This window comes from Lissotriton vulgaris, chromosome 1_1, assembly GCF_964263255.1.
Source record: "Lissotriton vulgaris chromosome 1_1, aLisVul1.2, whole genome shotgun sequence".
NCBI classification, from domain to species: domain Eukaryota; kingdom Metazoa; phylum Chordata; class Amphibia; order Caudata; family Salamandridae; genus Lissotriton; species Lissotriton vulgaris.
Window position 1 is genome coordinate 30,511,561 of NC_141685.1, and position 24,910 is coordinate 30,536,470.

General features: G+C 44.7%; 1 protein-coding gene across 1 annotated transcript in view; it reads right to left on the reverse strand.

Moving 5' to 3' along the window:
- Positions 1-794: 794 nt before the first annotated feature.
- Positions 795-24,910, reverse strand: part of LOC147737047 (uncharacterized) — a 69,949-nt gene continuing 45,833 nt past the window's right edge. Inside the window, exon 2 of the mRNA XM_086961280.1 lies at positions 795-3,760. Coding sequence (XP_086817406.1) covers positions 2,036-3,106 — 1,071 coding nt within the window. The 5' untranslated portion in view covers positions 3,107-3,760 and the 3' untranslated portion in view covers positions 795-2,035. The remainder of the gene's footprint in view (positions 3,761-24,910) is intronic.

Here is a 24,910-nt window from a genome sequence, read left to right on the forward strand (position 1 = left end):
GGCCTGACTAAAACTCAGCTGCAGCTCTGTGACTTTCATGAATGAGCCCTCACTCTTCCGGGGGGATGCCCTGTGCTCGGCCGGGTCATCTTACAGTGTGCAGCTTCATGACTTTAAGGTCTTATTGTTCTACCTGCGTGAGATCCAAATAAACCTTGATTTTGCTTTTGGTTCTTTGTGAAGGCACCCACCTTATACGAGAATAAGGTAAGACAACACACTAGGATATTGTTCTTGATGTTATGCAACACAATTAATATCTAATCAAGAACTATAGCCTTGATAATATAACTGCAACAAATAATTATAAGCAAACTGTGAATATGCCTAATATAAATGTGTGAAACGTTATTAAAAATAAAATAAAAAGTGATGTTAAAATACATCTGCACAGTATGTTCTCCAGTACGGTACAAACTATGGAACATGCTGTTTCGATGATATGCCTTGTCTAAGCCGGCATCATTGGGGTTGCCCTGGATTTCTCCGGCCTCTACGTCCTGAATGGCTAATTGCAGACATTTCCCCTCTTGACCAGGTTGTGTAATTCATATACAAATGGCACCTACAACCCATTCAATTTGGATTTGTTACATGTGATGTTCTCAGCATCTGTCTTGCAACAAAACTCTTTTTTTTTAAATGTCACACGTCTATGAACGTCTGCCAGTGATGACATTATAAAACAGCACACAGCCTACAGAGAATGAATGTTTTCACATATCTTTTATAGTCATCATACATTTTAAAAGATAACATGAGTGCTTTATTTATTATGTGAAAGTCACTGAAGTGGCTGCTCACCCCCAAAAGTGATTTCTTATTTTAGAATTTAGAGAATAATAGTATTATTCACACCTTCTGCTTCTCCAAGGTAGGTTTTATAGAAATACAAGCTGGCATAAAACCAGCAATAGATGGCAGAAAGGCTGTGTCAGACATACTGAGCTATGTTTGGTAAAATAAGTAACATTACATTTGGTAGTAACAGCACTTTTTAATAAAGAGACAAATGAGTGAATGGCATGCAATAAATGGTTGTTTGTATTATTTAGCGTAGAGATCAACAACAATGCTCATATTTAGATTTTATCCTAGGATATTTTTTGACAGATGTTGTTAGTGGCATGCCTAATTTGCATGATGTGTGTCAGCTTGTGTTGGCTCGTCTTGTTCTTGTCACTACCCTGGAATAGAGCCTCTTTACCATCTGTCTGATTGGATGACTTTGATACTTTCACTGCTCGCTATGAGAAACTACGCGTGTCTTTTTGGTTAAGCTTTCCATGGGAGTGCATGTGTTTTGGGTTTATGAATTTACAGGTTTTATCACTAATCCCGAAATCTAGCTGAAACGATCCTTGTTAGTCCAAGCATTGTTCATAGTGTTGCTTTTACCAGAAGTATGATCAGATATGCATGTTTTTTCATGCCCTTTTTAAGAGCACTGTTTCACTCACTGAAAAGCAACTATATTTTATTTTTTTAGTCAACCTTATCCTAGTCTTCCAATATGCTTCCTAGTATTTCATGGTTTTCCCTACATGTAGAGAAGAATAGACACTTTCATAATTCTTGAAATATATATGTGTTTCTTCTTTCCTGCAAGTCGGGTCTTCTATCCTCTACTTTTTATTATCTGGTAATGGAATGTCCCACTTAATTGTAATGTTACAATTTTCTGTAATTCGTTCCTCTCTCAATAACTGCACATGTTTGCTCCTGTGTGTATCCACAGTTGGGTAACTATAATGGCCCTTACATTCTTGCCAAATTTTCACCATCTCTAGGATTATTTCACTTGTTCAATGAAGGTGTGTTTTTGCTTATGGCTGTGCAGAGCTTATAATCGGCTAAAGGCTTTCATACATTCAGTACACTTGTGTGGCTTTTACCATGGGAGTTCTCTGATGCTTCCTTAGGTTTGAGGAGTCACTGAAAGTACTGCTATACTCAATAAAATGGTAAGGTTTTTTCCATGTGTGTTCGCTGATGACTTTACAGAATTGATAATTGACTAAAGCTCTTCACACATTCATTGCACTTGACTGACTTTTTCCCCTATGTGAGTTCGCTGATGTCTGTGTAGGACTGATGACTGTCTGAAGCTCTTCCCACATTCAATGCAATGGTAAGGTTTTTCCCCAGTGTGTGTTAGCTGATGGCACTGTAGGTCTGATAATTGACTAAAACTCTTTCCACACTCATTACAAAGGTATGGTTTTTCCCCTGTGTGTGTTCTCTGATGTCTGAGTAGGACTGACGATTGACAAAAGCTCTTCCCACATTCACTGCAGTAGTATGGTTTTTCACCTGTGTGTGTTCGCTGATGTCTGAGTAGGACTGACGATTGACAAAAGCTCTTCCCACATTCACTGCACTTGAATGGTTTTACCGCTGTGTGTTGCTGATCTGTTTGAAAACATGATAACCGACTGATGCTCTTAACACACTCACTGCACCCAATAGGCTTTTCCCCTGTGTGTGTTTGCTGACGATTCCTTAATGTTAAGGAATGTCTAAAACTACACCCACATTTATTGCAGTGGTATGATGTTTCCCTAGTGTGTGTTCGAAGATGTCTTTGGCGATGTGATGACTGACTGAAGCTCTTCACACATTCATTGCAATGGTATGGCTTTTCACCTGTGTGTGCTCGCTGATGCCCTTGGAGGTGTGATAACTGACTAAAGCTCTTCACACATTCATTGCAATGGTATGGTTTTTCTCCTGTGTGTGTCCGTTGATGTACTAGGAAGTTTGCTAACTGACTAAAGCTCTTCCTACATTCATTGCAATGGTATGGTTTTTCCCCTGTGTGTGTTCGTTGATGTCTTTCAAGGTCAGATAACTGATTACAGCTCTTCATACATTCAGTGCAATTGAATTGTTTTTCTCCTGTGTGCGTTTGCTGAGGGCGCTTTAGTAGTGATGACAAACTAAAGCACTCGATGCGTGTGTCTGATTCTTTATTCTTTGTTAGTGTCTCTGGATTGGGTATATATTTTTCTACATCACATAACTGTGTTTTCTGAAGGGTCAACATGTCTGTTAAAGCAATTGTGTTATTCTCACACTCCCTAAATGTGTGTGCTATTTTGCACATTTGGTTTCCGATTTAACAATAAAGTGCAAAGGGCACCAAATATCTGTTACACTTATAATGTGTGTAATACTTCTTTGTGGGTGATAGTGCCTTTAGAATGGCTATTGGTTTTGTAAAGCTAGGGGTAAAGATTAATCTTCCTTCTGGTTTGTGCAAATTGGGACAGAGGTTTTCATTTTATTTAGCAAAACTCGACTTCCATCTAAACTCCAGTTGTCTGGCTCTACTCCGTTGTTCTTTTTTCTGCTTCCTGTGGTTTGGCCAGAAATAGTTTACAATATACATAAAAGACTGGATAGTAGTAGTCATTTTACGAAGCAAAGCACTACTGTAAGCACATCATACCAATCCCATGATCAAAGCTTGTACTGGATACTTTTTTATACGATAGGAGGTTTATCAGTGGTGTTTCCTAAATCTTCTAGAGTTCTTTTCTTGGCCTTGTGACGTGGAGGCACACAGCTCAGACTTGTATATTCACTGAATTGCCCTTAACTGTTTCTTCCAGGATCTGTCTGTTAAGGTTCAGGTTCGTCTGTCTATGACTGTGCTGACATTTTTCTGAATACTGGAGCCCAGTTTTTCATTGTTCTTGCAGATTTACAGTACTATCTTCATTATCCATATTCATTTCAAGTATTCAAGGCTTGTTTTCTGTTGGATGTAAAGAGATGTATAATTACTACAAGCAAATGTATTGGAATGTGAATATACAATGTTTAAATTGTAGTAAAAGACATCTTGTCTTTACCATCCTTGAAACTTAGTAAGGGATGTTCCCCCATACACAGATATTTAACTAGAAGTTCTGTTTAGCACAACACATCTTATTGACTTCAGAGACGGAGGTGATTTGTCAGTTTTCACAAAGTAACACAGTCAAAAAAATGCACTCAAGGAGCACCCACCTGCTACAGGCACAACTTTAGGGAGATGCAAATGATCAAGATTTTATTTGAACAAGAACAGATTATGGAAGAAGATGGATCAGGATGTGCTGCTGTTTCTTCAGTTTCAATGGTAACTCTTCGGGAAGTATATAACAAGTATATAACAAAACTAAAACTTCAGGAGGTACAAAACAAAGGTAACTCGGGGTGCATTTTTTTCCAAAGCAGTGGAGCGTCTGTCTGCATGCAAATAGCAGAAGACAGGTACTGGCTTGAAAGTCAAGTGCCCGTTGTGAGAAGTTGGCCCGATATGCAGCGTTCGCTATTCTAGCGGCCGCTATGTATCGTTCCAACGACCCTTATGGTGTTTGGTTGTAAGTCAACCTATAGACCAGCTATCCTAGTAGCGTGGATACGAGCAGTCTAAGGCTAAAGACTCGAGAGGGCGCGTTAAGCCAGCTGTTTACCACACATGTACCCCTTGAACACCCAGTGAAAAGACACCACACAAGTGTTATGAAAATAAACAGTATATTTATTAAGAATCACAACAGCCCTGTACTCTTTATGAGGACAGGGTACTAAGCACAAACCAAATCTCTTTAGCAAATACTTCAAGTGCACAGTTAAAACAAGTGTCCGAGGACACGGAAAGTTTAAGGTCTCGGGCGGACCCGATTAGGCAAGTCGGAAGCGAGGGACTCGGGACCCTAGAGTAAAGAGGCTATGCAGGCACCGAAATGCCGAGTTACCTAGCCACGAGGGCTGCGGCTGCACAAGTCTTACAGGCGTCGGGGTCTTCGCTGACGAGCCAGGAGCCGGAAGAAAAGAAGTTGCTGGCCGGCGACCAGTGATGAATAGTTCGTAGAGATCCAAGCCTGGATCAGAGATGGAGGGTACCTGGAAGCAGAGGGGACCAAGTTCGTACTACTAGCCAGTAGTCAGAGGGTACCAGGAAGGCACCGGTTGGCCGTCACCTCGACCAGGTGAGTGGGCGACGCTAGGCTCTGCAGTCTCACGGACCAGGAGGCGTTGTCGGCGACCACGGTGGAGGTGCGAGCTGTCCCACGAAGGATGATGCTGTCGGCGTCGCTGGGCCCAGGATGGGGCAACAAGCCTTGGCAAATCTCAGGGCCACGTGGTGGGCCTAAGATGGCGTCTTGAGTGGACCAGGAGGGTCCGGGGTGCTTCTCGAAAAGATGGAAGCAAGGGCCAGTCTGGAGCAACCAGACCAGCAGTGTTGATTTCCGGATGTCGTCACAGAAGGGCACAAGCCAGCGGCTAGTGACCAGACAACGTGCTGAGCAGCGAGCAGAAGGGCCCCACGCAGATCGTGGAGATGCTGGGAGACTGCACTTCGGTGCTGGAGCGGCTCAGGGTTGGGGCTTCTCGGACCCCAGAGCACTCACCAGGGAATTGCTTCGAAGGTCGTGCTGGTTAAGAGCGTGCAGGTTCTGATGATGGCCGGTCCCTCGAGGTCTCGTCGCACCCACAGATCACAGCTGAGCTGATGACGTGGGTAGAGGTCAGAGGTGCCAGGGAAGCCGGTTCTCGTCGAGCTGGGCCGTCGGATCCTTGAGGAAGGACTTGCAGCAAACCGCAGAGTTCTTAGATGGTGCCCGCTGATGCAGGGTGACTACTCCTTAGTCACAAGGGAGAAATCTTGAGAAGAGTCTTGAGTGTCCTTTCGTAGAAAGTAGTTCTTGATTCAAAGATGATCTAATTTGGAAGGGTCCCCGCTCCGGCCTTTATTCTAAAGAAAGGGGTGGGTACATGACTAGGTCCTGCCCTAAGGGTGGGACCAGGAAGGGGGGTAGTTACACCCCTCTCCCCTGCCGGACTTTCCCCAGGCCAGGGCTGTCGCCCCTGGAACTGGTTCTAACCGGCAGATGCGTAGTGAGCACCGGGGTGCCACTCCGCAGTCACCTTCTCGCAAAAGCCCTACCTACCCAGAATACACAAACCCTGTCTGGGACGGTGCGAACACCGCCCTCGACAGGAAACCCTTTGTCCAAGCTCTCCTCGCTGGAAGGACTCCCAGCAGCAGGAGGTCAGACTCGTGTCTGTGGTGGCAGCATCCATTTTGTGGAGCTGAGGCTTTAGTTAACTTTAACCGGGGTTCACAGTTACGTACATGTCGTGTCCCTCTAGAAGGGCGGAATGCTAACCTCGTCGCCAGAGTTGGTGAGAGGGCAGCATCCCAATTCGTATGACACCTTACTCGACATGTCTTGATAACGCGACACCGAAGTTACCGATGGGGTACGCGTTACCATGGAACAGCCATTGGATCTTGGTTCCGCAAGCTGCAACCGGGCTCGGCTCGGGCCAGAGCCTAGTTCACACGAGCCCATGCACTCTGCCTTCAGGATTGTCAAGGCCTGCCATAGGAGTGACTGATAGGAACTCGGGTGTCCATTGTATGGTTAGATATAGGGCTACTATATCTAAAGCAAAGTGTGATTACACGACTTCGCCCCAGCTGTCATGCAGCCAGTTGTGTCAAATTTAGGAGGCCAGCCAGGGGTGGCATAATACATGCTGCAGCCCCTGGCGGCCCTGGGTACACCTATGCCCTGCGTTACGGGGTCTGATAAGGTGGCCCAGTACCAATTGGAAATGCACCTAAGGTACATGGAATCCATTTTAAAGAGAGAGCAGTAGGCCTGGGGTCCTGATTGGCAGGATCCCAGGTCGACTATGTCAAAAACCAGCTAAAACACAGGGCAAAAAGTTGGGGGCAACCATAGTCAGGATGTACCTTCCTACACAACCCCCCCCCCCAAACGAAAGGAGATAAGGCTATCCTTGTCCAGGTAAGCCTCTATTACCTAAGTGGCCATATAAGGAAGGACCAGTTCTGGCTTGGTTTCCCCCTGTGTCATGGTCCACTAGGCAACCCCTCACCCTAAGGGTATCTGAGGGTCTCCACCATAGGGAATCTCTGTCTCTGGTGTGTCTTGGGAAAGAAGAAGGCTGATGCTGGGATGGAGTACTGAATTGAGGCTCCTCTACCTTTGGGCTCCACTTCCTCCAATCACCATCCATCATGTGTGCCTTTCTTTCTTTAGCTGAGATGCACTGAGCTCTCAGGGTCAGCCTCTGGCTACCTAAAGCTGGAGGCTGAGTCCCTCGGTTTGGCTTACTGGAGGGACAGGTCAGGTCTGGGGTTTTTAGGCCCCATGTTTGGCTGTGCCCAACAGTGTCCAGCTGTGGGAGTTCCCTAACTACTTTTAAGGGGGATCCCTCAGGAGTCTGTTCTATTTTCACTTGGCTAGGTTTGCCAGCTTCAGTGATCCTAATCTGCTGATTAAGGGGTTCTTTTGGACAGGGGGCCCTTGGGGGTCCACCACTGGCCTCCCTGATCTCTTCAGCCCTGGGCTGACTGAGGCAGGGTAGAGAGGTGCAGGTTACCTGCTCCAGACTGGGTCCCACCTGGGAAGGGTCCACTGCCATCAGAGGCTCTGCCAGGCTAGGCCTGACAAGAAAACTATCCTGGTTTCATGTTTTATTATTCATTTACTCTATTTTTGATGTTAGTGTGGTAACATCCTGTGTTTTCTCATTGTTAGAAACTTTTAAATTGATTCGAACAGCCGCTGATTGAACTCAAATTTAGGTACTTTGATTGTTATTCAACAAGCCCTAAACTAGTGCTGCAAATTCATATAAATGAAATCCCTTGCTGGCCAATTTATACTTTACTAAACTCTGCCCGAGCCCGCAAGGGTATATTGGGTTACTCACCTTCCGAAACATTCTATTTGCGCAGAAAACCTCTGCTGTGAGCCATTTGTTTCAAAGTGGTAAAAACTGTTAGTGAACAGTTTATTTCTCCCTTTCTTTGACTTTGCAATAACTCTAAGTCTATGTCTGAAGCCGAGACTCTGTCATATACCGATGACTACATTCAAAAAATTGCCTCTGGACCATCCCTACTAGGGAACAGAAGCACACCAGTCAATTCACCTCTTGAGTCTGACTTGAACCAACTAGAACGCCTCAAGAAAAAATTAGTCAGAACTGAACTCCATGCGAAGTTTCTGACAGACTGTCTCAGTGCTAATATTATTCCCACTGGGCTACAGATTCGCAATATCCCTATTATTTTTACTGAAGACGGTGAATTCAAGGTTAGCTTTAGCCACGCAGCCAATAAATGCTCACGCACGTGGATGGTGCTTAGCATTGAGACTGCGGCAAAACAAATCAAATTACTTCTGAAAGAGATTGAGACACTTGAAAATAAAATCAACAGTGACTCAAACATTACCAATGCAAAAATTCTTCTGGATAAAATAACACAAACAATCAAAGAATTTGAAGAATTCAACTCTATGAGAAAAACAGATAAACTCCAGAAGGATATTCGTAAATATAATAAGGAAATCACATATCCCTACTTAAACAAAGACTTCTACCAGGCCCAGAACAACCCTAGAGGTCAAAATCCCAACCAACCCCAGCAGAAAAGAACTACCTTTTCTGAAACTGGTTCAGAGTCTGACGGCGACCAACCACCAACAGGTCACTTCAGACCGGCATTTGACCAACAGCCCTCAACTTCACGCCCTTTTTTAGGCCAGGACAACAGGAGAGGGAGAGGGCAACCTCCGAAACCCAGAGGGGCGAAACGAGGATGGTACAGGAATCAATATACTCCAGGGCAAAGACAAACCCGCAACCAGTTTTACCAATGGTAGACAGCCCTTCGACCATTCCAATATTTAACCTGTCAAATCACCTCCTATCAGAGGCTGAAACATCTGTCCTCGCATCAGGTTTATCTTTCGTTCCAACCTACAGAAACAATCAATTTCTCACTAAATGTGAACTGTACAAATTTTTCAGAACAATCAGATTAAAAAACTTCTTTGCTTCCAAAGAAAGTATTCCGGAAAAGAACGTCACTGGTCTCCATCCTCCATCAACCTTCTTTCCGATGAACAATATGGTCTCAAAGAACATCTTGACCTTTGAAAGTGCAGTCTTAATTGAAATTGACACTTTATTTACTCAACAACCTTTCTGTAGAAATAACCTCAACAAAGAACAACATCTAGCTCTCAAAAATCTTGAATCCCTTAAAGATACAGTGATCAAACCCGCCGACAAGGGTGGAGGTTTGGTACTTTGGGATCGACAAGCATATAGGGAAGAAATGTTGGAACAACTCTCTGTACCTGAGAATTACAAACTATTGAAATCTGATCCGACACCCACCCTAGAGAAAAAGATCAAGCAACTGAGGGACCGGGGACTAGAAGGTGGCTGGCTAAGCACTAAGGAAGCCTCTTTCCTTATAAATGATTCACCAACTGTGCCAGCCATATACATCTTACCAAAAATTCACAAGCATGCCACCAAACCACCAGGGAGACCTATTGTGGCCGGTTGTAACTCTATTCTTAAACCCTTGGCCCAATACGCAGATGTCTTCATTAGACCCTTTGTCACCGAAACAGAAACCTATATCAGAGACACTACCAGTGTAATCACCAAACTAGAGAATCACAGCTATAATCCCGAGGAGGAATATCTTGTAACCATGGACATAAGTAGTCTCTATACAAATATTCCACAAGAGGAAGTTCTAGAACTTATCACGAATCTCCTAGATAGTCGTGACAGACCACATGTCGTACCGAGCGAATTCATAACTGAATGTATTAGAATCTCCATGTGCCAAAACTTTTTCCTTTTTGAAAAAAAGTTTTACCAACAACTCAAAGGAGTAGCCATGGGGGCAGTCTATGCACCGGACATAGCTAACATCTATGTGAATCATTTCGAAAACGAGTTCATCTATAACAGTCTTAATCCTTTCTTAGCCAACATATCCTGTTGGCTAAGATATATAGATGACGTTTTTCTTATATGGAGAGGTACACAAGACCTACTTAAACAATTCCATATATGGGTCAACCAAAGAAATCCACACTTACAATTTACCCTAGACTACCATGCCCACGAAATGAATTTTCTAGATTTAACAATCAGAGCAAGTGAGGAAAATACAATCTATACAACGTTGTATACAAAACCCACCTCACGTAATACCTTGCTTAAGTATACCAGTCACCACCCCAAATCACTTCGGGATGGCCTTCCCTTTGGTCAGTTCCTACGACTGCGTAGGAACTGCTATAAGCGATGTGACTACTTCCATGAAGCTAAAATCCTTAAGAATAAACTACTAGAAAGAGGCTACCCTAACAAACTTCTGAAAAATTCCATGAAACGGGCATGGTACAACGATCGTGAAAGTCTACTACAAACGAGGAACAAGACCAACCAGGCACCCTTGGTATGTGTGACTACCTTCGGGACATATAGTCAAAAAATAAAAAAGATCGTAACAAAACACTGGTCCCTGCTGCAGGAGCTACCAGAACAAAGAGAAAAACCAACGTTCTCATTCAAGCGTGGGCCAAACCTCAGAGACCGCTTGGTGCATGCATATGACAAACAAGACACCAACGTAGTGGACAGCATGAGACAGCTATCCCCGGTCGTGGGCCACTACAAATGTAACAAATGTTTGGCATGTAAAACAACTAAAAACATCAAAACCTTTGAAATCAATACACGCAACTATACGATCAGACACTTCTCCAACTGCCGAACCACCAATGTAATCTATTGTATACAGTGCCCATGTGGCAAACTGTATATAGGGAAAACTACCCAAATGATTAAGCAGCGAATCCTCCAGCACCAATCGCGTATTCGCTGCAAAGTGGTAAATGCACCCCTAGTAGATCATTACTCCTCCGCCAAACACTCAGAAAATGACATGATCTGGTGGGTGATAGACGTGATCAAACCATCTATTAGACAGAAAAACTGTGAGAAAAGTCTAATCATTAAGGAGAACCGTTGGATTGAGGTAGCCAAAAGTGTTAACAACGGACTAAACGTATGTACAGAATGGCATACCCTTGCTTGCCTATCGTGATTAATATATTGAGTTGCCTTAGCCATATACACCCATATATGCTGTATCCACGTAAATTATTTTTTGTGTGCATTTGGCTTAACAAGAATGTGAGCACCTCATTGGTGACAGCAATGATAGGCATGCTGTGATGTTTTGACCTTATAAGAATCATATACTGTGTGTCCAAGATATGTAATCTATTTTTGTAGAGTCTAATGTACCTATTCAAAATGTGATAATGCTCAAACAGAAGGTCGTTCTCCTGTTAATCTAAAACAAACCAAAGATGAGATGACTCTTTCCAAAAAAACAAAGACTTTTCCCAATCCAAAATGGCTGCCCCTTAAGCCTTTATACCTTCAATGGGCAACATAGATGGATATTGTTTCCCGAGTGGCCTATCAACATTTCCAATTGAATCATATTCGGCTGCCCGACGTCACTTTTATATTTGACTTACAGATAAAATCCAGCAACACAATAAGTCAAGTTTACAATATGGATTTAATAACTCAAAGAACTTCCAAATGATTCTTATTTTAACTTACGAAGCGTCCGTAGTATCACAACTAAGTTATACAAATAAGAAACGATACTCTTCACTTCGGTTCGCATCAATAATGACACTTTAGAACCTGTGTTAAGATGGCCGCCGTTAAATGAATCAATTCCGATTCTCCAAATCGCCACACAAAACATCGCGAGATCTCGCAATTTCTTCTTCCAATCAACACCGGTATTTAAACAGCGGTAAATTGTAACATTGTTACTCTCCGGACTGTTCGTTGCTGACGTTCCGCGATTATACTAAGTAAGTGAACCGATGCCCGGCTTGATTAAATGCTATGCAATGGTGGGATAGACGCTAGTCTGCTGTAAACGTAATATTCGTGTCTACACACGTTTTAGATTGTGAACCTATATAACCACGGGAGAATAATACGTCTTTGCATAATACTAGCCGGTAATGCGCCTTAATCACTGCAAAATATGTTTTTATAATTCAATGCCAGTTAGACGCCTTGTGGGCTCCTTTGCTTTAAACTTAAATACCCTTGTTTACATTCTCTGTAGACTTCTAACCGATGTAACAAGACGTCTATCCACAGTTTTAACCGGCAATGCGTCCTAATTACTGCATAAGACGTTTTTTCTACTACTCAAATGCCAAAAACTTCTGGTAGATGAGCACCTTGGTTGCGCTGTTTTGTTTCACGAACAGCACATGTTTTGGGGCTTTAAGCACTGACCCTTTATACTTAGCTGGTATATATGCATTATGATAACTACAATATGCAATATAGCTAGTATAACCTTTTCTGCCAATAATAAGTCTGGTGTCAAAGTAAAAAGACACACAATATAAGATACCTTTATCAGGGTGCCCGAAACCTTTGAAAATATCGCGAAGTCTATGATTCAATCAATATGTTATCTCCTAAAACATGGTTAAATTGTTTTCTGTTTAGACAACTGTTAATACTTGGCAAAAGAACTGCGATTTGAACAAACCACCAGAATCTGTCTTTCGCAGAACTGCTGTATGCACAAGGTAAACCCCTGATAAATATGAAATGTATATGTACTAGCACATAAAGGAAAGATACAAACTAAGAATACCTTTTTCCCCCGATAGTGCGTGATACTCATAATTGAGTCTGCACATTGCCCGCTTCTTAAAGAAATTAGCTGAGGCCGTCACTTGTACCTATAAGTGTCGTGAGCTAAAATAAAAAAGTGAGTAAACCAACATATGCTCAAAACAAAACCTAGGAATAATGTAATCCTATGATTGTTAAATGATGTTATCTTGCTCCAGTCGCCACACCGACTGTTTTAGATTGTCTCTAATTTTTCTAAATAAAGATGCAACTACAAATGCTTTTAAGCTAGTGAACCAGGAATTTAAAAGTATTCAAAAGTAATAGAATACATTGTAATGTTATGTTGTTTTTCTTACAGAGGGTCAACCTTGTATATATCAATATCTCGTCCTGATGATGGTCTTGTAAATGATCAAGATAAGACCGAAACGTCGACCCACATAGTCCAATTCTGCACTGTATGATTTGTACCAACCGTTGATTTTCTCCTGATTAATAGTAGAAATCAAGTTGTCACCTCTTTAGCAGTCTGGACATTTTTCATGGATATATTATAGGAAAAGTAACTAATACCTTTAATATCCATTATATATCGTTGTATGTACCCTGCTTTATGTTTTTGTTGATTTTGTGTACAGAATTATTCTTTGTTTTAAGTGAAAAAATAATAACTTCTCAGACAAGAAAACTATCCTGGTTTCATGTTTTATTATTCATTTACTCTATTTTTGATGTTAGTGTGGTAACATCCTGTGTTTTCTCATTGTTAGAAACTTTTAAATTGATTCGAACAGCCGCTGATTGAACTCAAATTTAGGTACTTTGATTGTTATTCAACAAGCCCTAAACTAGTGCTGCAAATTCATATAAATGAAATCCCTTGCTGGCCAATTTATACTTTACTAAACTCTGCCCGAGCCCGCAAGGGTATATTGGGTTACTCACCTTCCGAAACATGACTACCTCTGGGGCAGTTCCTTCAACAGGGGTAGAGTCAGTTCCCTGAGGAGGCTGGCTCTCACCTAGTGTCTGGGAGGGGGAAGACTCTTCTTCCTCCTCAATGCTCTCTGTTTGAGTGGAGTGATCCATTGTTTCAGGCTTCACAACCTCACTATCTGTTTGAGTAGAGGCTGAGACCATTTCAACCTTGCCAACCTTTTCAGGAGGGCACTCAGTTTGTGTTTGGGCTGTGACTGTCACAGCCCTCCTATCCTGTTCTGGAAAGTCTGTCTGAGCCTGGGCAGGGGCTACCACTGCCCTTCCAACCTTTTCAGGGAGGAATGGTGCTTGGACTGGGGCTGTAGCTATTACTGCCCCACTAACCTGTCTGGATAGGCCTATCATTCGGGAGTGAGTTTCTTGCTCCACCTCAGCCCATGCTGAGAGTTCCAGGTCATTCCCCAGTAAGCAATCTACAGGTAGGTTATCTGTCACTGCCACTCTCATGGGCCCTGTGACATTACCCCAGCTGAGCTTGACCACTGCCATGGGATGCCTTCTCTTCACTCCATGAATGTCTGTCACCTGATAAGTAAAACCAGGGGTCAGTTGAGCAGAGGGGACCAGATGGTCACTCACCATGGTGAGGCTGGCCCCTGTGTCTCTGAATGCCTCAACTTTCTGACCATTCACTAAAACTTCTTGTCTATACTTTCCCAAAATGTGGGGTCCAGTAGTGAAGTTGGCAAACCCCATGCCAGTCTCACAGACAAGAGTGTGGTCAGGGAACCTGGCTAGGCCATAGTCCTCCTGATTGCCCAAAGTAATGCCCACCACATTCTTGGGGGCACTCCCACCACCTGGGGGATTACTACTAGTGGTAACAGGAGGTCTGGGAGTGTTACTTGGGGGTATGTTTTCCTTATTGCTATTTTTAGGGCACTTGGCATCACTTTTGTAATGGCCCACCTGTTTACAGGTATGGCAATAAGGTTTCTTCTGTTCTGAAGGAGTGTTCTGGGACCCACCACCCTTGTTGGAGTTTTGGGGCCCTTGGGAAGTCTTCTCTGTGGATTTATCCCTACCCTTCTCTTGAGGCTTGGTTGATTCCTTTTTCTGGTCACCACCCTGGTTTTTAGGCCTAACCCTGCTTCTGACCCATTTGTCTGCCCTCTTACCCAATTCCTGTGGAGAGGTCAGATCAGAGTCTACCAGGTGCTGGTGTAATAACTGGTTCTGACAATTATTTAAGATTTGCTCCCTTATAATTAGATTATACAATCCTTTAAAATCAGTAACCTTACTACCCAGTAGCCAGCCTTCAAAAGCCTTAGTGGCACAATCAACAAAGTCAGACCAATCTTGAGACTGCGTTTTCTGGGTATCCCTGAACAGCACCCTGTACTGCTCAGTGGTTAGGCCAAACCCTTCAACCAGTGTATTCTTCAAGACTTGGTAATTGTTAGCCTCCTCTACCCTTGTGGTGAGGAGCTTGTCTCTTCCTTTTCCTTCAAAGGAGAGCCACAAGATAGCTGCCCACTGACTCTGGGGAACACCCTGCACAGTGCAGGCCCTCTCCAAAGCAGTTATCCATTTGTGGATGTCGTCCCCTTGTTTAAAGGGGGGCACTATCTTACCAAGGTGTTTCGTATCGAAACTCTTTTCCCTATTGCTAGGTACATTGCTGCCACCAGTGGGGACTACCCCACTTAACTGTTGCTCTCTAGCAAAGGCAAGCCTCTCTTTGGCCAGGGCAAGTTCTTCCCTTTCGATCCTCAGATTAGCTGCCCTTTCCTTAGCTTCGTATACTCTCCACTGAGGGGACGTCATCCCTCTTTGAGAAGAGTTGTGAGAGCCATTGGTTTGAAGGGATCTGCCCGAGTCTCTTGACAGAGATCGGGCTCGTCCATTCCCAATGTTAAGCGGACCTGACAGTAGCGCTGGGGCCGCCCCAGTACCACTATCATGTTTGCTTAAGTTGGACCTGCTTAGTCTAACGACTTCTACCTGTCCCTTATCTGCCTCATCCCCAGAGGGATCCTCATCCTCATCATCCTCCACATCTTCGTTCTCAGTTGCGAGGTGGATGAGGTCAGGATCGTCTCTGGTTCCCTCGAGGGGAGGCATGTCTCCTTCTGGATTAGAATGGCTAAGAAGCTTCTCAGCCTTTCTGGCATCATAAGTCTCTAGGAGACCAATCAGAAAGGAGGTGGTGGGGTTAGCCCCTTGCTTAATCTTCCTAGAGGTACATACTTGTCGTAACTCATGGAAGTTAAGCGCAGTATATCTTGAGGAGATGACCTGTGGAGGGTCGACTGACACAAGGGGAGACTCAGAGTTTCCTCCTTTGTCCGACATACTGCTTCTAGTGTGGTGTAAGTGATGCACCTACCTACACTACGTGTTTACCTACTGTTCCCTTGCTAAGAGTTGCAGCCAAGGTGTGCTAAGCCTTGAGGAGCTACAACAGCTGGTTCAGTAGAACTCAGAGTATTCTAAGCTTTAGTTATATGTACTAACAGTACTTGTGTGATCTTTCAACAAGATATTCTTAGGATACGTGTGGTAAAACAACAGCAAGCTCAAATCCCAACCGCTGCTCACCAATGTGAGAAGTTGGCCCGATATGCAGCGTTCGCTATTCTAGTGACCGCTATGTATCGTTCCAACGACCCTTATGGTGTTTGGTTGTAAGTCAACCTATAGACCAGCTATCCTAGTAGCGTGGATACGAGCAGTCTAAGGCTAAAGACTCGAGAGGGCGCGTTAAGCCAGCTGTTTACCACACATGTACCCCTTGAACACCCAGTGAAAGGACACTACACAAGTGTTATGAAAATAAACAGTATATTTATTAAGAATCACAACAGCCCTGTACTCTTTATGAGGACAGGGTACTAAGCACAAACCAAATCTCTTTAGCAAATACTTCAAGTGCACAGTTAAAACAAGTGTCCGAGGACACGGAAAGTTTAAGGTCTCGGGCGGACCCGATAAGGCAAGTCGGAAGCGAGGGACTCGGGACCCTAGAGTAAAGAGGCTATGCAGGCACCGAAATGCCGAGTTACCTAGCCACGAGGGCTGCGGCTGCACAAGTCTTACAGGCGTCGGGGTCTTCGCTGACGAGCCTGGAGCCGGAAGAAAAGGAGTTGCTGGCTGGCGACCAGTGATGAATAGTTCGTAGAGATCCAAGCCTGGATCAGAGATGGAGGGTACCTGAAAGCAGAGGGGACCAAGTTCGTACTACTAGCCAGTAGTCAGAGGGTACCAGGAAGGCACCGGTTGGCCGTCACCTCGACCAGGTGAGTGGGCGACGCTAGGCTCTGCAGTCTCACGGACCAGGAGGCGTTGTCGGCGACCACGGTGGAGGTGCGAGCTGTCCCACGAAGGATGATGCTGTCGGCGTCGCTGGGCCCAGGATGGGGCAACAAGCCTTGGCAAATCTCAGGGCCACGTGGTGGGCCTAAGATGGCGTCTTGAGTGGACCAGGAGGGTCCGGGGTGCTTCTCAAAAAGATGGAAGCAAGGGCCAGTCTGGAGCAACCAGACCAGCAGTGTTGATTTCCGGATGTCGTCACAGAAGGGCACAAGCCAGCGGCTAGTGACCAGACAACGTGCTGAGCAGCGAGCAGAAGGGCCCCACGCAGATCGTGGAGATGCTGGGAGACTGCACTTCGGTGCTGGAGCGGCTCAGGGTTGGGGCTTCTCGGACCCCAGAGCACTCACCAGGGAATTGCTTCGAAGGTCGTGCTGGTTAAGAGCGTGCAGGTTCTGATGATGGCCGGTCCCTCGAGGTCTCGTCGCACCCACAGATCACAGCTGAGCTGATGACGTGGGTAGAGGTCAGAGGTGCCAGGGAAGCCGGTTCTCGTCGAGCTGGGCCGTCGGATCCTTGAGGAAGGACTTGCAGCAAACCGCAGAGTTCTTAGATGGTGCCCGCTGATGCAGGGTGACTACTCCTTAGTCACAAGGGAGAAATCTTGAGAAGAGTCTTGAGTGTCCTTTCGTAGAAAGTAGTTCTTGATTCAAAGATGATCTAATTTGGAAGGGTCCCCGCTCCGGCCTTTATTCTAAAGAAAGGGGTGGGTACATGACTAGGTCCTGCCCTAAGGGTGGGACCAGGAAGGGGGGTAGTTACACCCCTCTCCCCTGCCGGACTTTCCCCAGGCCAGGGCTGTCGCCCCTGGAACTGGTTCTAACCGGCAGATGCGTAGTGAGCACCGGGGTGCCACTCCGCAGTCACCTTCTCGCAAAAGCCCTACCTACCCAGAATACACAAACCCTGTCTGGGACGGTGCGAACACCGCCCTCGACAGGAAACCCTTTGTCCAAGCTCTCCTCGCTGGAAGGACTCCCAGCAGCAGGAGGTCAGACTCGTGTCTGTGGTGGCAGCATCCATTTTGTGGAGCTGAGGCTTTAGTTAACTTTAACCGGGGTTCACAGTTACGTACATGTCGTGTCCCTCTAGAAGGGCGGAATGCTAACCTCGTCGCCAGAGTTGGTGAGAGGGCAGCATCCCAATTCGTATGACACCTTACTCGACATGTCTTGATAACGCGACACCGAAGTTACCGATGGGGTACGCGTTACCATGGAACAGCCATTGGATCTTGGTTCCGCAAGCTGCAACCGGGCTCGGCTCGGGCCAGAGCCTAGTTCACACGAGCCCATGCACTCTGCCTTCAGGATTGTCAAGGCCTGCCATAGGAGTGACTGATAGGAACTCGGGTGTCCATTGTATGGTTAGATATAGGGCTACTATATCTAAAGCAAAGTGTGATTACACGACTTCGCCCCAGCTGTCATGCAGCCAGTTGTGTCAAATTTAGGAGGCCAGCCAGGGGTGGCATAATACATGCTGCAGCCCCTGGCGGCCCTGGGTACACCTATGCCCTGCGTTACGGGGTCTGATAAGGTGGCCCAGTACCAATTGGAAATGCACCTAAGGTACATGGAATGCATTTTAAAGAGAGAGCAGTAGGCCTGGGGTCCTGATTGGCAGGATCCCAGGTCGACTATGTCAAAAACCAGCTAAAACACAGGGCAAAAAGTTGGGGGCAACCATAGTCAGGATGTACCTTCCTACACCCGTGGTTAGCAGTGCAGGGATGACAAACTAGGTGCATAGGTACCTGAGAGGTACAAGCAGAGGAGGTGTTCACAGGGGGTGCTTATGAGGTACAAACAGAAGAAGTGCAGAGGCAACTGTTTATGAGGTACAAATACAGGAGGTGCACAGCCAGGTTCTTGTGAGGTACAGTGTAGGTGCAGAGGGAGATGTTTATGAGGTACAAATAGTGTAGGTGGAGAGGTAGTTGCTTATGAGGTACAAACAGAGAATGAGTGCACAGGTAAGTTCTTGTGAAGTCCAGAAGAGGTGCACAGGGAGGTGCTTATGAGGGACAAACAGAGGAGGTGTACACAGGGGGTTGCTTATGAGGTACAAACAGAAGAAGTGCAGAGGCAACTGTTTATGAGGTACAAATACAGGACGTGCACAGGCAGGTTCTTTTGAGGCACAGTGAAGGTGCACAGGTAGGTGCTCATGAGGGACAAATAGAGGAGGCGCACAGGTAGATGCATGTTTCTTTCTGGGTCTGCTTCCCTCTGCACTGGGCGGAGTATTAGTTTTCAATTAACCCTCTTCCTGCGGCCTCACATGGGCGCTTGCTGAGTGGGTGTTACCACTTGACCATTCACCTGAGAGCAGCAAAGCCTCATAAAACCAACATCTAGAGACTGCCTGCCTCAAGGGGGTGATCCAGGTGAGGGCCCAGGTGTCTCACAACATAAGCTTCGGAGACAAAAGCATCCTAAAAATCACTCCGGTTCTCAGGGCGTTCCCACCAGAGATCTGAGGGATATTTTGCCATCCGTCCACAATATCAAGTTCTGACTCCTTTATCAACTCCTCTGGTTCTACACCTGCCTCCCGGACAGGTAACTCCTCCACAGATGTGACAGATATCCCATCTGCTCACCTTATTACAACCGCCACAGGATAGCATGCACTTGCAATAAGACGGACAGGATTTCTGTCATGTTTTGTGACCTAGTAACCCTCCTGCCAAACTCTAAATCAGGCGCATGGTGGACCGTGTGTCCGATGTCCTTTAAGTGTCAGAGAGTTAAAGACAGTATCCTCTCAGTGCAGCTGTGAGTTGGAGTTATAATGCCACCGCTGTTGTGTTTCTGTTCGCTTCTTTGCTCAGCTCCTGTCACCGATGCTCATGAACTGTCAAGAGTCGATTTTGCTACTGTTTCACTCTGATGTTTCCAGTGACTGAAGCTCTTTACTCGATTGATTTTTTTAAATTGTGTTCCCAATGGGCACCATCAGCGAGCAGGGAGGCTTGAATGAGATCCAGAGAGCCATGATAAGGCGCCCGATTTAGTCTTCTGTAATCAAGCGTTCCAACCGGTTCTGGGAAACGCGTCTTTTTGTGACTGCAGGTATCTCGGCCGGGGTAAGAATAAGGCAAGGAAAGTAATGCATAATGTGCTGCTCTCTGCATGTAATAAAGTGGAGACTATCTGACACTTTGCCCTTTGGAAACTCTAAACTCTGAGCATGCTTACAACATACCTCTTGGAAAGTGTATATTGTGATGAGAACGTAATCAGATGGCAGAAAAGAAAGGAGTGAGAAGAGAAAATGCAGAAGGGAAGAAAAGAGGAAAATAGCCCAGCCTAGCGCTGGGATGCCCGAGGGTAGCCAGGCGCTCTATGAGTGCTTAATTATCATAAGCAAGGGGTCAGCCTTAGAAAAAGATGAAATGAAGGACTTTGTTTTCTTGAACTCTAATTTCAGCACTTTCAGGGAGGGAGCGGGTCTGATATGAACTGGTAGTAGGTAGCAAATATTCATTGCATTGCCAGACAAGGGTCTGTTGTCCGTAGATGTCTGTCATATGAAGCGACTAGACATAAGGACCCACTTCCTAGTGTTCTGTTCTTGCTCGATAGCCCGGGCCTTCACTTAAATGCATCAGATTGTATCACTGCCTTGAAAGGCATTTATTGAAAGTGATAGTTCTCAAATATGATCGTAGAAAAAACTTCATGCCTTCCCCACCCCGACAACAATACCATTATCAAATCAAGAGTCTAGACAGTTGTCTTGTGCACCATCTATGTGACCTGGGTTATTATTATACATGGAAAAAATATATAATTTATTAAATCAAACAAATATGTTTTGTACAGTGTTCATCCTGAACTCATGAATTTCAAGTTGCTCTCAGATGTGTGATAATGAAGTAAAAGGAGTGAAAGTAAAATTAAACAATTGCCTGGGTAATACAATTTGGTCAAGCAGGGAAGCCAAGATTGATCCCATGTTTTCTAATTCCAGACTGACAAATTAGCGAGTAGATGGGTATGTCTTTAGCTCTCTCAATTTACATCACAGGTTAGTGCTATGTCTTTGGTACTTGGGGCATAATGTTTAGGTGTGGGTGACAGACAAAAGGCTCAGTTTGTTTTGGCCCGAGGATCCAAGGTATTGTTTCAAGATTCATAACTTTCTCACTAAACCATATTTTAATGAGTGGACTATGAAACTGGGTGTTCTCTCCTTAGAGGCAAAATGTCACGAAAGTGACAGCATCCATGCTAAATGGAACAGTGCAGCTCACTTTAGTGGAAAGTATGGATCAAACCTGCACAGTTGCTAATGTAACTGGATCACAAAACACATTGATGGTAATAGAGGCAACATTAAAAGGCGAAAGCCCCCTGATGGTTTCCTTTCTAGGCATACATATACTTTTATCAAAGATACAGTTCCCATGTAAACCATACCAGGAGTGATAGTAAGAACACACCTAGTAATAAAAGATAGCTTCGATAAATTCAGAACAGCTTACAAAGGGTTAGCTTCTGCATATTCTGGCATCAGTACTATAGTGCCACAGCAATGAGAGTGGTGGCCATGTTTACTTACGAATGCCAAAAATAACTCTTCTGTAGTAAGTCCAGCACCTAATCCCATCACGATATCAAATTTCCAGCATCTAGACGCTTTCGGGTATCAGTTTGTGCTTTATAAATAAATAAATAAATATGCCTTGGGTGTCATTTCCTAAGCCAGCAGTCAAGTAGAATAACTACATATTGGAGTTGTTTCTTGCTCTTGATTTCTATGGGTGTGGCAGCAAAACACTGCCCTTGTATGGAGCGCTGAAACTTTTCAGACACTCACACCCAGTAACAGATCTGGGTTGAATCCATCAGTTGGCAAGGTATGTCCAGACGTGGGTCCCTTGCTCACTTTGCCACTGGATTCAAGCTAGCCTGGCTGATGAGGGATGTCAGCCCGAAACCTGTCCCAGGATGCTTGTTTCCAGTACAGGGAGGACCTGGCTTGGCAGTTCGGTCTGGACTGTTCCCATGAGGCACAGGGTCAAGGCTAATTTGCATATCGCTGGATCTGAACTGAGGTGACGAACTGATTGATTCAACCCAGATCTGTGATTGGAGGTGTGTCTGAAAAGATTCAGCGCTCCGTCCATCATCTCCTTGTGTTTGCTCCGTTAGGGGTACGAAGGTGTTTAAAAATATCAACAACTTTACCAAAAGAAAAACGTCCATACATGTGCTGCTAAAGAGAAAACAAAACAAGCACCCAGAATTATTGCAATGAATTTCTTCCCATTACACTTACTGCGCTTTCAAGAGGAAAGTCACAGACAGCGCAATATACTCAGCACTTGCGAGAACCATAACTTAGGCAGCTGTCTCTCAGCAACTAACAAAAAACTAACACAAGCAGCTAAGAGCTTGTGCAGAGGTGAGGAGCAAAGTGAAGCTGGGAAGGAGATGAGGAGAGCAGGGTATGGAGGAAGCAAGCATGAGCAGTGTAGGATCTTGGTGAGGCAGAGAAGGAAAAACATGAAGAGCGGGTAGAGGGCATCCGGCTATCACATCAGATCTAAACACAAAGGACGCACTACAGTAACAAGCATTGAAAATGCAATAGGTCTCGCCTTTGATTAAGTTAAAGCCATTTGCTTTGCTAATGGTATTGTACAGCAAAGCAAATGGCTTTAACTTAATAAAAGGCGAGACCTGCTGATTTTTAATGCTTGTTACCGGCTGCTGTAAAGACTACAAGGGCTGCCACTACAATGGTAGCTTAGTAAGACACAGTTAACTTATAGCCCATGGATAAGTGTATAGATTACCTTATGTATTTAACGCTTTGTGAATTGATGGCTGTCTTTGGCTCACCAGCTTACCCATCATTATAGCACACTCTCCTTTTATGTAAAAGGGTGTATATCGGAATTTATTTCAAATGTCAATGATATCTGGGTGCCTCACACTGTATAGGGTTTTTAAGAAGGTTTTATAGAATGTTTGTAAATTTGAATTGGAATTAATTGTTGTAAATTTGGTTTTATATTTTTTTATTGTTTTAGAAATTGCGTGGTTACTCAACTATTGTAAAGACACAAGAAATGAAATGGTATGCACTTTTATGCATTTTTAATGTGAAAAAAGTTTGATTTTGATTTGACTGTGTCTGATTGTATATGAAGATGTGTTATTAGAGGCAGAGTAAATGAGTGACGGTGTCTGATTCGAATCAATAAAGTAAGCCTACTGGCTCTAAAATGAAGATAAACATGGCCATGCATGCAGGTGTCTGTTTCAGAGGAGGGATTGCTCTGTTAAGATACCATTTTACCCTAGGTTATCAAGTTGTCACCAGTAGGACATCAGGGGACAGTGATACTGATATCTAATAACAGGTGGGACGGGAGGCAGGGTCATGCCTCATGTGTCCAATATCAAGATGAGCAGAGAAGCCAACCCCACACCACCCAACCACTGAATGTGGATCCTGAAAACAGCTGAGTTTCAACAGCTGCAGCACTTTAATGGGTGTCAAGCCCTTATCCCCCTAGATAAACATGCCTGTGTCCCGGACGCCGAACTGCTGGTTAACATACCTGAAGAATCAGTAATATAATATTGTTGATTTTGGCGACCAACAGAGTAAACACAAAAGCAAACAAAAACAGGCACAGGTTCTCCCATATCAACTACACACACTAAAGTTATACCTCGCATCCTTTGGCATTTAAGATTGCCTTATCAACTTGCATACCAAGTCAGCAGCAAATTCAAGAGGTTCACGAATACAGTAAAAAAGGCAATGGTTTCTGCAAACAAACAAGAGGTGCACCTACAAGGCACATGCTTTCCTAAGTCATGAAGGAGTATTGATCTGCTCTTTACCAATCAACTTACGGTATCTCTGCGGCAGTCATTATGATAGATCATGGGACGGGCACCGTCCCTGCTGGCTCCAACCAGGCTGTCCTAGTGGGCACCAAATCCAGACAGACCGAAGTCATGCAGACAGAAGGCAATGGGAAGAATGACGTCAGCAACAGGCATCAAAGTGTGTCAAGACGATGAGCCTCATAGAGAAGGACTCAGTGGTGTCAAGACGATGAGCCTTATAGAGATGAACTCAGTGGTGTCAAGATGATGATCCTTATAGAAAAGGACTCAGTGGTGTCAAGACGATGAGCCATACAGAGAAGGACTCAGTGGTGTCAAGACGATGAGCCTCACAGAGAAGGACTCAGTGGTGTCAAGACGATGAGCCTCACAGAGAAGGACCTAGTGGTGTCAAGATGATGAGCCTTAGCGAGAAAGACTCAGTGGTGTCAAGATGATGAACCTTATAGAGAAGGAATCAGTGGTGTCAAGATGATGAGCCATACAGAGAAGGACTCAGTGGTGTCAAGACGATGAGCCTTATGGAGAAGGACCTAGTGGTGTCAAGACGATGAGCCTTATAGAGAAGGACTCAGTGGTGTCAAGACGATGAGCCTTATAGAGAAGGACCTAGTGGTGTCAAGATGATGAGCCTTAGAGAGAAAGACTCAGTGGTGTCAAGATGATGAACCTTATAGAGAAGGACTCAGTGGTGTCAAGACGATGAGCCTTACAGAGAAGGACTCAGTGGTGTCAAGACAAAGAGCCTTATAGAGAAGGACTCAGTGGTGTCAAGACGATGAGCCTTATGGAGAAGGACCTAGTGGTGTCAAGACGATGAGCCTTAGAGAGAAGGACTTAGTGGTGTCAAGATGATGAGCCTTATAGAGAAGGACTCAGTGGTGTCAAGACGATGAGCCATACAGAGAAGGACTCAGTGGTGTGAAGACGATGAGCCTTATAGAGAAGGACTCAGTGGTGTGAAGACGATGAGCCTTATAGAGAAGGACCTAGTGGTGTCAAGACGATGATCCTTATAGAGAAGGACTCAGTGGTGTCAAGACGATGAGCCATACAGAGAAGGACCTAGTGGTGTCAAGACGATGAGCCTTATAGAGAAGGACTCAGGGGTGTGAAGACGATGAGCCTTATAGAGAAGGACCTAGTGGTGTCAAGTCGATGAGCCTTATAGAGAAGGA